The 11,813-nt window shown below is 55.0% G+C and overlaps 1 protein-coding gene and 1 pseudogene across 2 annotated transcripts; one reads left to right on the top strand and one right to left on the bottom strand.

The window, feature by feature from the left end:
- Positions 1-615: 615 nt before the first annotated feature.
- LOC125510996 (putative chloride channel-like protein CLC-g) lies at positions 616-7,478 on the top strand. Its single transcript, XM_048676282.2, has 5 exons — positions 616-970; positions 1,467-1,667; positions 1,820-1,997; positions 5,357-7,027; positions 7,124-7,478. The coding sequence occupies exons 1-5, from the start codon at positions 810-812 to the stop codon at positions 7,289-7,291; spliced, it is 2,379 nt and encodes a 792-aa protein (XP_048532239.2). The 5' UTR covers positions 616-809; the 3' UTR covers positions 7,292-7,478.
- Positions 7,479-8,949: 1,471 nt separating this feature from the next.
- On the bottom strand, positions 8,950-11,153 carry LOC125510995 (AAA-ATPase At3g28510 pseudogene; annotated as a pseudogene). The gene is made up of 2 exons (XR_015602890.1): positions 10,809-11,153; positions 8,950-10,695 (listed from the first exon to the last, which is right to left on the bottom strand). The product of XR_015602890.1 is annotated as an AAA-ATPase At3g28510 pseudogene (transcript).
- Positions 11,154-11,813: the final 660 nt, after the last annotated feature.

Below are 11,813 nucleotides of genomic sequence, written 5' to 3'. Positions count from 1 at the left end.
CCGGCGAGAGGGCGTTGGCAAGGCCTCCCATCCCAGCCGCCTTGGCCGTGTATTTCCAGTCCTCAAAAAAATGATATTCCCTCCTTCCGTCTATATAGGACCTAATGCGTTCTTCAAGACCGTCTTTGACTGTTAATAAGGTTAATAGTACATGAGATGTATAATGTGAAAATTATATCATTAGAAGCTTTTTCACGTACAAATTTGGCGGTATGTTTTGTGTAAATTGCATGTCATATATTATTGCTCTAACATTTGGTTAAAGTTAGTCTTGAAAAACGCATTAGGCCCTATATAGATGAAAGGAGGGAGTAAGAACGAAGGACAATAGGACAGACACAGCACATGCATCAAACCGGAGACGGACGCATGCGATCGATCTGTGTCGCCTGCTCCCGAATTTCCCCGTTCCGCTCGCCGCCGTCTTCGCCGGATCCATCCCGTGACGTCCCTCCGGCCTTTGCTCACGGCGTACATGGATTTGCCAAGAGCCAATTCAGCCTCGCTCAGCGTCACTCATCCTACAAGGATGACCATGATGACGAGTCAGCTATCTTCTCTTACGCCTTTTGGCTTTTGTTTTCTCTCTCGGCTTACACGAGCTCCCTCTTATGCTGATCCTATAACTAACTAATTCTTTTTCCCTCTGAGTACTAGTGTCTTTCCCCCCCTAGAGAAGACTCCTGGTCTGCCAATCATCCTCTGTCCTCCCTCCTGGGCTCCTGGCTCCCTCCTAGTTAAACCACCCCTGTTCTCTCCTGTTCCGGTCCACCTCCTCTGCAACTGCGACTGCAAGCTCCGTCGCTGGCATGGCGTCCACGGCTCCTCCGCGGGAGGACCTCATCACGGAGGACGAGGAGCAGCGGCCGCCCCTCACGCGGCCCCTCCTCCGCCGCAGCGCCACCAACAACATCTCCCAGGTGGCCATGGTCGGCTCCAAGGCCTGCCCCATCGAGAGCCTCGACTACGAGTAAGCAACGCAGCCTCCTCATGTGTTCACCCTCTCTCTTTCCCCCCTCTCTACTGGACCGGAGCGCCTCTCCGCGCTTCCATGCCGGGATTCTCCATTGATCCAGCCAGCTAGCTGCCTCCTGAGCTCGTGGCCTGTCATCCCGACTCTCATCCCTTTTGTTGATTGATTCAATTGCGCGGCTCCTCTTCATGAACCGGCCCAGCATCTAGTACCTTGGATCTCCTTGGTCGAATGAGTCCAATCGTCCTCTCAACAACCTCTCTTGTTTTGTTCCTCCAGTTGCCATGCTCATTAGATTTGTCATGTGATGCTTTCTGTCCTCTGCTTCCTCTTGTCTTACCATCAAGAATCTAGCGCGCCTCTCTCTCCTTTTGTTTTCTTCCGTTGGGGTTGGGCTGTCGTGTGTTCATGTTCCATACTCTTTGCCCCACCTGGCATTTTCATCTAGACTAGTACCTGCCAAGCTTGTTGCTGAATGTAACCTGCGCTGCAGGATCATCGAGAACGACCTGTTCGACCAGAACTGGCGGACGAGGGCCAAGGCGGACCAGGTGTGGTACGTGGTGCTCAAGTGGACCTTCTGCTTCGCCATCGGCATCATCACCGGCGTCGTCGGCTTCCTCATCAACCTCGCCGTCGAGAACGTCGCCGGCTTCAAGCACGCCGCCGTCTCCTCCCTCATGGACTCCACCAGGTCTGTTCCCTTTGTTTTTTCTTCGCCGAGCATGCACCAAGACAAATGTTCTTCTGTATCTATGCTTGTCTCCACTGTGAGCAATATTCCATTCAGGCTCACCATGTGTCTGACTGACCGACTGACTGTCCGAGATCGGCTCTGCTCCGCAGCTACTGGACGGCCTTCTGGGTGTTCGCCGGCGCGAACCTGGCGCTGCTGCTGCTGGCGTCGGCGATCACGGCGTCGGTGTCGCCGGCGGCCGGCGGGTCGGGGATCCCGGAGGTGAAGGCGTACCTCAACGGCGTGGACGCGCCCAACATCTTCTCGCTCAAGACCCTCGCTGTCAAGGTGAGACCACATCCTCATCCACCTCAGCATATCACACGCCTCTTCAATTCGTCCAGGGCCGAGCACATGATCCGTCCACCCACCCACGTCCCTCGGTTACTTCTTCTCCAATGATCCATCCATCCATCCATCTGCATCCACCCATACACGTCTGCCACTTGTGCACGTACTCCTGCCTACTAGACCGGGTTTATCCAAAAATAAATAAAAGGAGACGCCATCGATTCCAAATCCTGCACGATCGGAGGAATGATTGATTGTGCAGGTTCCCACCATTGTTTATGATCCATGTGAGCGAAAATAATTTCTACTGCTGCTGCTCCTTCCTTGTAGTCAAAGGACATCATGAATTAGTAGCATTATATATTCTTTAATTTTTGTTTGTTTGGATCTGGTCATCCGTTTACTCAACACCGACGTGGCTTGTCTTATTGGGTGGGGAGGGTATAGGAAATATAGAATGGATCAATCATTTGAGCTGGAATCGTCAGATATCCATCTCACTGAAAGTGACAGGGAAGAGAAGAGGACATGGTTTGCTTGGTTTGGGGTCAGCCGTCCCTCCTCCCGACCATCTAATGGGACGTTCCCGTACAAATCTTAGGATGATTAGAGGTCTATAGTCGGACCTAGCAAATCCGGCCCCTAAAAATTCGTCACGCGTCGATAAACAGTGATAGGCCATCCCTCAAATGTCCACGTCCACGACCGAATACTACATTAACAAATCTTTAAACCATATAAAGTATTAACCTAAAAAGTAATAAAGTCATGTACTTCATCTAAGATCACACATATAGCATACGGCTAATTCATTATACATGTCATCGGACTATAAAAATTTGGCATGTTCTGAATATTAGAGCTATGAAAAAAGTTCACGCACAACTTCCCTTGTCCTTGCCGTCTTTTTCACGGTAGATGACGCAAAATGGATCCAGTCAGATATGCTCATTGTCAGAGCTGTCAGATCCATCACTGCCCTCCTCCTTCTATTCCTTTTTTGGGGAGAGGGGGGGGGCAGTCTGGCGAGGACACGAACCTCTCGGATTTGCTCCTTTTGGAGGGCACGAACCATGCGAGCTTGCCGCTTCATGATGATCCAAGCTCGGAGGGCATTCTCAGTTCTGTCTGACACAGCCACTATCTCTGTTGTTCGCCACGTCCTCTCCCTTGCCAAGTGGGCAGCCCGCTCCTCGGCGCAGCGATGGTTCGGTCATCTACCGACGTTTACCTCAGACTCGGAGCCCAACATCACTAGGACGAGGCTCTCCCACAGGGGTTGCATCGCTAACCCGGGATTGTTGGCCGCGGTGACACACCTTGAGTTACCGTCGCGGGGCAGATCCAAACGCCGCTTGCTCGGACGCAATGGATTCATCCGGATTGTCTTGGTCCACGGTCGGGCGGATTCCTCCGAGGAGCGCCGGGGAGCCAGGCGGACGACCATCTCCTCCTCGTCCCATATGAGACAATGTCCAATCGACAGATTTGGACTTGTCAGAGTCGGATCCGCTACCCGACATGTCGAAGGAGGCCGGACATCGTCAGAGAGGAGATAGGGGATGGCGCGGTGCGGACTCGAAGTGGTGTGGAGTGGCAAGTGGCTAGGGTTTCGTCTGGATGTGGATAGGGTGGGGATATTTGTGGGGTCTTGCTGGGCCAGCAAGGTTCGTATTCGACGTGGGCCATATCGATATGCCAGCGTGGGCCGTACCCGACACCAAGATATGGGCTAGATATGAGGGGTGCTGGTCAGCCTGGACCTATAGGACCGGTATGATGGGTGCGACCGGGTCGTGATTTCTTGGTCGGTCACTGACCAGGCCATCCGCGTGAATGTGTAGGGGTAGTATAAGGGGTCCGGCTTTAGATGATCTTACATTATTATATCTCATGGCGAAAAAACCTCATTCTAAGAGCATTCTTAGTTATTTACTGCCATAAATATTGTTTAGAGAATTACCAACTAGTCCTTTTCCCAGGATGTAATCCCTCAAATATTTGGAGAGTTACCCCTAAAAAGTTAGCCCTTCAGATCAAGAGTAGAAAAACACCCAAGCTCTTATTTCCCCATATTCATGGCATAGCCATTGACACACCACCTATTCGCCTCTCCCCAACTATAAAAGCACCCCAAACAGCCCTCATCAACCATAAACCTAGCCGTTGACATCCATTTCTCCCCCAAATTCCCCTGATAGGTGTTGCCCCGACCCCCATCGAGTAACCGCCGTCAACGAGATGGCGTTCCGCGAGCCCATGTACTCTCCAATGACTGACAGGTCCAAATCACACCTGAGGTAGTAGAAGCCGTTGCCGCGCGTGAGGCCGACGCCACCACTGGCGCCGACCCAGGGCCCCCTTTAGTGGAGCAGTCGGAGTAGTACACTTGTTAGTCACCCCGACCACCTAATTGGACATTTCAGTGCAAATCTTATTATTATTATTATTATTGTTGTTATTATTATTATTATTATTATTATATTATATAGCACACACAATCAATTTTGATTCAAGAAAAAATGAGAGGAGAAGAGCTCGAAGACAGAGATGGGGGCATCGCAGCGAGCAACACCGAGGCGCGGGAGCGCCAGCGAGGCTGAGCCAGGAGCGACCTGGAGGCGAGGAAGACTCTGAAGATGCGTCATCGATGAAGGGGAGTTTGAGGCGACGATTTGGGATGGGCTGCCATACCGAGAAGAATGGTTCGAAAGGGGGCTTAGAAGCAAGGTCGGGGCGATGATACCGCAACATGAGGCGGCGATGTCCGAACGGGAGCACCGCCGGCCACAGGTGGCGTCAACAGTCAATTTGGCCGGTTTTGAATTGAGAGCAATGGGAAAAAGCTATTGACTAAAGTAAGGAGATGAATAGATCAATGCCCAATCGGTGTTTACGCAACTTGACATATAGTGTTTTTTTTTTTGCGGGGAACTTGACATATAGTTGATCCCCATATATGTCACGGCCAACAAGAAGAAGAAATACACTCGTTCTAACCCATTCCACTGGTGGCGATTAGTTGATACATGTCATGGAACTTGACATATAATTGATCCCCACAATGTAAGATTGTCGATTTGTGTTTGACACTTTGAATTGGAGCGTACAGAGAGTCCAAAAAATTCCATTACCCACCTTTCATAGAACAACAGTAGTCACAAAAATAATAACGGAAAACAACACTGCTCTTTCTGGCACAAAAAAAAACTATTTTTTACGCTAAAAAAAACTCTGCTCCCACAATATTACATTTTTTTTCGAATTTCGCCTTTTGCTTCTAATAGTAATAACTAAGTGCGTGCATGTACGATTTTTACCTCTTGAACTGAACTCCGATCGTATCATGCGTGCAGGTCATCGGCAACATAGCCGCCGTGTCATCGTCGCTGCACGTCGGCAAGGCCGGGCCAATGGTGCACACGGGCGCGTGCATAGCTGCCATCTTCGGCCAGGGCGGCTCGCGCAGGTACGGCCTCACCTGGCGCTGGCTACGCTACTTCAAGAACGACCGCGACCGCCGCGACCTCGTCACCATCGGCGCCGGCGCCGGTGTCTCCGCCGCGTTCCGCGCACCCGTCGGCGGCGTCCTCTTCGCTCTCGAGTCCCTCTCCTCGTGGTGGCGGAGCGCGCTGATCTGGCGCTCCTTCTTCACGACGGCGGTGGTGGCCGTGGTGCTGAGGCTGTTCGTGGAGCTGTGCGGGTCGGGGCGGTGCGGGCTGTTCGGCAAGGGCGGGCTCATCATGTACGACGTGAGCACGCTGTTCGAGGACCTCATGACGTACCACCTCAAGGACATCCCCATCGTCGTCCTCATCGGCGTCATCGGCGCCGTCCTCGGCGCCTTCTACAACTTCCTCATGATGCAGGTCCTCCGCGTCTACAGCGTCGTCAACGAGCGCGGGCGCGCGCACAAGCTGCTGCTGGCGGCGGCCGTGTCCGTGCTCACGTCGTGCTGCGTGTTCGGCATGCCGTGGTTCGCGCCGTGCCGGCCCTGCCCCGTCGCAGGGCCCAACGGCGCCTGCGGCTCCCTCAACAAGTTCCGGCGGTTCCACTGCCCGCCGGACCACTACAACGACCTGGCCAGCCTGATGCTCAACATCAACGACGACGCCATCCGCAACCTCTACGCCACCGGCACCAACGACGTCTACCACCGGGGCTCCATGCTCGCCTTCTTCGTGGCCTCCTACGCGCTGGGCGTGCTCAGCTACGGCGTGGTGGCGCCGTCGGGGCTCTTCGTCCCCATCATCCTCACCGGCGCCACCTACGGCCGCCTGGTGGCCATGCTGCTGGGCAGGCACTCCGGCCTCGACCACGGCCTGGTGGCCATCCTCGGCTCGGCGTCCTTCCTCGGCGGCACGCTCCGCATGACGGTGTCCGTGTGCGTCATCATCGTGGAGCTCACCAACAACCTGCTCCTCCTGCCGCTGGTGATGCTCGTGCTGCTCATCTCCAAGACCGTCGCCGACTCCTTCAACGCCAGCATCTACGACCTCATCGTGCGCCTCAAGGGGCTGCCGTACCTCGACGGCCACGCCGAGCCCTACATGCGGCAGCTCAGCGTGGGCGACGTGGTGGTCGGCCCGCTGCGGAGCTTCAACGGCGTGGAGAAGGTGGGCCACATCATGCACGTCCTCCGCACCACGGGCCACCACGCGTTCCCGGTGATCGACGAGCCGCCCTTCGCCACCGCGCCGGTGCTCTACGGCCTCGTGCTCAGGGCGCACCTGCTCGTGCTCCTCCGGAAGCGGGAGTTCCTGCCGGCGCAGGAGCGGTACCCCAAGGAGTACAGCATCGCGGCGAGGTTCGAGGCGCAGGACTTCGACAAGCGCGGCTCCGGCAAGCAGGACACGGTGGACGGCGTGGAGCTGTCGCCGGAGGAGATGGAGATGTACGTGGACCTGCACCCGTTCACCAACGCGTCGCCATACACCGTCGTGGAGACCATGTCGCTGGCCAAGGCGCTCATCCTCTTCCGCGAGGTCGGCCTCCGCCACCTCCTCGTCGTGCCCAAGGCCTGCGATGTAAGTGCTCTTCATTTCCTCACGCAGCAGCCATGGAATTTGCTCATTGTGCCGTCGGAGTAATTGATGATGAAACAAATAATTGCTTGCATGCAGAGGTCGCCGGTGGTGGGGATCCTGACGAGGCACGACTTCATGCCGGAGCACATCCTGGGGCTGCACCCGGTGCTGCTCGGCGGCAAGTGGAAGCGGCTCCGGTGGCACAAGGCCGCCGTCGCCAAGTACTTCCGCGACCTCATCGTGCGGCTCGCCAACTGCCGCTGAAGCATCAAACACACATCCTAGTAGTGTATACTACCTGCATTCTGCTGGCAGAATGTTGGGGTGAGGATCAATTTTTGCGCGCCTGTGAAATAATAATTTCAAAAACACTGTTTTTCTTTTGTTACCTTGATTCATATATACTTATTACTTGTAAATTTGCTCCAAAAACAGAGTGGTGGTCCGTGTATATCCGTTGGATCTGCCACCGCAGTTCTTTGTGTACATTATTAACGACAGGAAGGAAAATCCGCATCTGAGCCCGGGCTCAGATGCTCCGCTTAGAAAACAATTCAAAATAAATACTAAAAAAATTAAAAAAGATTTAATTTTTTTTGTGGTAGATAATTTGATGTGTAAGGTCCGCTCTAAATTTCAACTCATTTGAATATCTAAGTAGCTCTCGGCAAAAAAGACAAATCGGGTCAAATAAGTTCGTGAACAATAAACTTTTTTACAGACCCCGATTTTGTCTTTTTTGCAGTGAGATGCTCAAATGTCCAAACTAGTTGAAATTTGCAGCGAACCTCACGCATCAAATTATCTACCATACAAAAAAATTTGAAACTTTTAGAATTTTTTAATATTTGTTTTAATTTGTTTCATCGGAACTGGTGCAGCTAAGCCTGGGAGCCAAATTGGCCTTCTCCGACGGGAAGATGTTCTTACCGGAACTTAATTATTGCGAAACATGTGACCTGTAGTGGGTGAACGTGTCAGCTCATGGCCCGTTGTCAGCTGTATAGTTATAAGAAACCCTAGCCGCCGCCACTGCCGCCTCCTCCTCCACCCAGATTTGTTCGTTCCATTAGAAGATACCGATGAGCAAAGCCCACTTGGCGGATGTAGGCAACAGGGTCACTTCTCCTCCTACATGGAACAACAGTACACGTCCGAGGTGAAAGTTTGTGCTATGACCTTTACAGGTTGGACCCAACGGTGACACACTTTCATCGTTGCCTTCATGTTAGATATGTTCTCTTTGAATTGCTGGTCTGGACTTAGATTGGTTCGATATGGCATTTTAGCATGAAAATCCTTGTTCTTGTCGTGTCAAGTTGGAATTGGCGATGTTGGCGCGAGTGTGTTCTTCTTGTTGTCGCGTTGAAGATGCCCTCACACGGCCATTCGAGTGGGCACATACTCAGCCCCCCCCCCCCCCCCCCCCACACACACACACATTTGATTACTGAGCATAGTGTATAGGTCGGTTTGCCGGATAGTCGCGTCCCACTCCGCTGCTAGTTTTGGGAGTTTCTTACATAGTAGGCCAACCTTGAGACCGAGCCCATGGAGGCCTTATTTTCAAAAAATTCAACACTCAACCTTTTCGGTTTCCAAAAGTTTTGAAAAATACACAAGTACACAAGGAAGCAATGTGTATGTGTGTAAAATTTTAGAATGAAATACTTTGAATTGCGAGCATCCAATACTTCGAGGATGAACAATACATATGCTAAAAAGCCACATATTTGTTTCTTTTGTATGTAGCTTTTTAAGGTATTTCGACCTGAAAATTTACACACATGTATATTATATCTTCAGGCATATGTGTATTTTTTCAAAATAATAATAATTGAAACTGGAAAGTTTGATTTTGAAGTTTTTAAATTCGGCCTCCATTTGGCATTTTCGAAGCTTAACAATGCCAAATGAGCAGGTATAGAAGACGTGGCCGCCAGCCTTTCCATTCCCGCCAACATCCAAATCTGGGTCTGATTATTCTAAGCGTCATCATTACTTGCTAGTAGAAATAAACGTCATCTCCAATAATGTGCCTGACATCATGATATTCTCATCCTGAGCTACTCTGACTCACTCGCCCGATCCATCACTCCTTGTCAACGGCGGCAACCGCTCCCCCGTCTTCTTCCTCCGGCCGCTTCTCCTTGCCGCCGCCGCCGCCGCTGGCCTTGTCGTCCCTGGCCTTCTCCAGCGCCGCCACCAGCCCCCTGAGGCACGACCCCGCGTCGTCCTCCGCGCTCTTGGGCGTCAGGTTCTCGGCCACGTCCGCCGGCGTCATGTCCACCTCCCGCAGCAGCGCGCCCACGGCGCCGAACAGCTCGTGCTCGTCCACGCCCAGGTAGGCCTTGGCGAGGAACTCGAACGCCGGCCCGCGGCAGTAGGACATCTCGATGTGCTTGTCCATGCGGCCCCTCCGGATGAGCGCCGGGTCCAGCTTCTCCAGGTGGTTGGTGGTGAACACGATCACCCGCTCGCCGCCGCACGCCGACCACAGCCCGTCGATGAAGTTGAGCAGGCCCGACAGCGTCACCTTGCTGCTCGCGTCCGCCGCGCCCTTCTTGTCGCCCTTGCTGGCCTTGTCGACCTCCTCGGGGGCGGCGTCCTTCTTCTTTTCGCGCGCGCCGGTGAGGTCGAGGGAGCAGTCGATGTCCTCGATGACGATGATGGACTTGCTGGTGGTGCCGATGAAGAGCTTGCGGAGGTCCGTGTTGGAGTGCACGGAGGTGAGCTCGATGTCGTACACGTCGTAGTCGAGGTGGTTCGCCATGGCGGCGATCATGGCCGACTTGCCCGTCCCGGGAGGGCCGTGTAGCAGGTAGCCGCGCTTCCACGCCTTGCCGACGCGCTCGTACCACTCCTTGCCGGCCTTGAAGGCGTCGAGGTCGTCGATGACCTCCTTCTTGCTGGCCGGGTCCATGGCGAGCGTGGCGAACGTCTTGGGGTGCTGGAACGGCACGTGCGTCCAGGCGGAGCGGGCGTAGCCGCCGTCGCCGAACTGGTGGGAGGAGATGTTGGTGAAGAGCTTGCGGCGGCGGTTCTGGACCATGACGGCGCGGCCCTGGCGGCGGACGCGCGGGAGGTAGGCGTTGAGGACCTGCTCGCGGTGGCGGTCGAGGAAGGAGAGGCGGTAGAAGCGGCGGTTCTCCTCGTCCCCGCCTCCCCAGCCGCCGCCCCAGCGCCGGTCCTGCGGCGGCGCCGGGCGTGAGGAGGCCCACCAGAAGACCGCGCCGCCGCCCTCCTCGGGCAACAGCTGGTCGGGGACCTCCTCGCCGTCGACCATGCTGAGCACGAGGCGGTCGGCGTCCGGGGCTCCCTCGGCGCGGAGGTGGCGCGCGCTGCGCGAGGTGGCCGCGGCGAGGTAGGCCTTGACCTCCTCGAAGGCCTCGGCGCGGCGCATCCTCCCGCCGTCGTACTCGGCGATGGTGACGGAGAGGTAGGGGTCGACGAGCGCGGCGAGGCGGCGCGCGTGGCGGCCGAGGTTGCGCTTGACGAAGTGCTGCAGCTGCAGGTGCTGCAGGTTCTGCCACACCACCGTCCACAGCACCGCGATGATGCTGAGCACCACCCCGGAGTTGAGCCCGCCCCACACCCCCGCCGCCGCCGCCGCCCCGTCCACCCCTCGCATCTCCGGCGGGCTAGCTCGAACTCTTCTCCTCTTCTCTCTTCTCTCCGTGCCGGCCAGAACCCAGAACCGAAACGAGATGGAAGCAAATTAATGTCTGGTGGTGATCGAGGCGAGACCTCGGCCCTACTTATGGTGGACTGACGGACTCACCGTCGGTTTCTTGGCGGCGAAGGTGATCGGACGGGGGGTCGACACGGCGATTTGTCTTGGTGCGTCGATCTGGGGCTGGCTTGGCTTGCCCGTGAAGGAGCGTGCGTGCGACGAGCACAGTGCCGTCATGCGATCGGCGTCGCGATCAGATGACGGGGCGTCGTCCGTGGTACTACGTGAGGCCGCGGTGGCATGGCGGTGCGCGGCTGATGGGTGGATCGATTGGCCACGAGGTGTGGAGTGGGCGGCTAGCCGTAGGCCGGCGAAAGACTCCCGCCACACAGCGACGCTTGTGGAGTCGCTACGGTAGGTCGCCTCGTCTCGTCTTGCTCAAGTGGATCGACGGAAGCTGCCTGGATGGATGGACCTACGACACCACTCTACACTATATTTTGGCCTCGCTCGTGCTTTGACATTCTTTTTCTTCTTCTTTCCCGGTGGATGACTGTAGCGCCCATGCTTGTCCCCTCCGGCCTCCGAGAATGCACTGCCTCTGCGTGCGGATCAATCTTCAACTTGGCTGGAGTAAATTGCAAAAAACCACCACATTAAAGGCTAGGACAGCAGAAAACACTACTATACATTTTTTTTTGCAGAAAACATCATGCCTAGCGTAATCTTTTTGCAAATAACACCGATTGGCAGATTAGGGTCGTTTCAGCGTGTTTATGACAGATGGGGCTCACTCGTCAGGAGCTGACTTGGCAAAAAATGCCACATAGGCGTGTTGACTCTTCCTCCTCTCTCTCTCTCCCCTCTCTTTAGCATTATGTCGAACAAGTTGTGTGCACACGCCTCGGCATTCCTCCGATGCCACCTCCTCTCTGCCGCAGCTACCGCCGACGGCGGCGGGAGGCAGCACAGCACACGGTCGCGACGTTCCAGCCGCTGTCCCTCTCATCGCGCATCCTCCCCGTCATGCGGCACTTCGCCAAGCGCACCGCGTCGGCCGCCTCCGCCGTCCCATCCACGGCACTCTACACCGTTTGTTTCTAGAGACTAAAA

Source organism: Triticum urartu, chromosome 5A (assembly GCF_056163025.1).
Source record: "Triticum urartu cultivar PI428250 chromosome 5A, HENAU_Tu73, whole genome shotgun sequence".
NCBI classification, from domain to species: domain Eukaryota; kingdom Viridiplantae; phylum Streptophyta; class Magnoliopsida; order Poales; family Poaceae; genus Triticum; species Triticum urartu.
Note: the sequence above shows the minus strand (reverse complement) of the source record. Positions and strands in the feature narration are given on the sequence as shown.

Coding starts and splice junctions, on each gene's coding strand:
- LOC125510996 (XM_048676282.2), top strand. CDS start 810: ATGGCGTCCACGGCTCCTCCGCGGGAGGACCTCATCACGGAGGACGAG. Junction 1,668..1,819: donor TCCCTCATGGACTCCACCAG/GTCTGTTCCCTT, acceptor TCTGCTCCGCAG/CTACTGGACGGCCTTCTGGG. Junction 7,028..7,123: donor TCGTGCCCAAGGCCTGCGAT/GTAAGTGCTCTT, acceptor GCTTGCATGCAG/AGGTCGCCGGTGGTGGGGAT.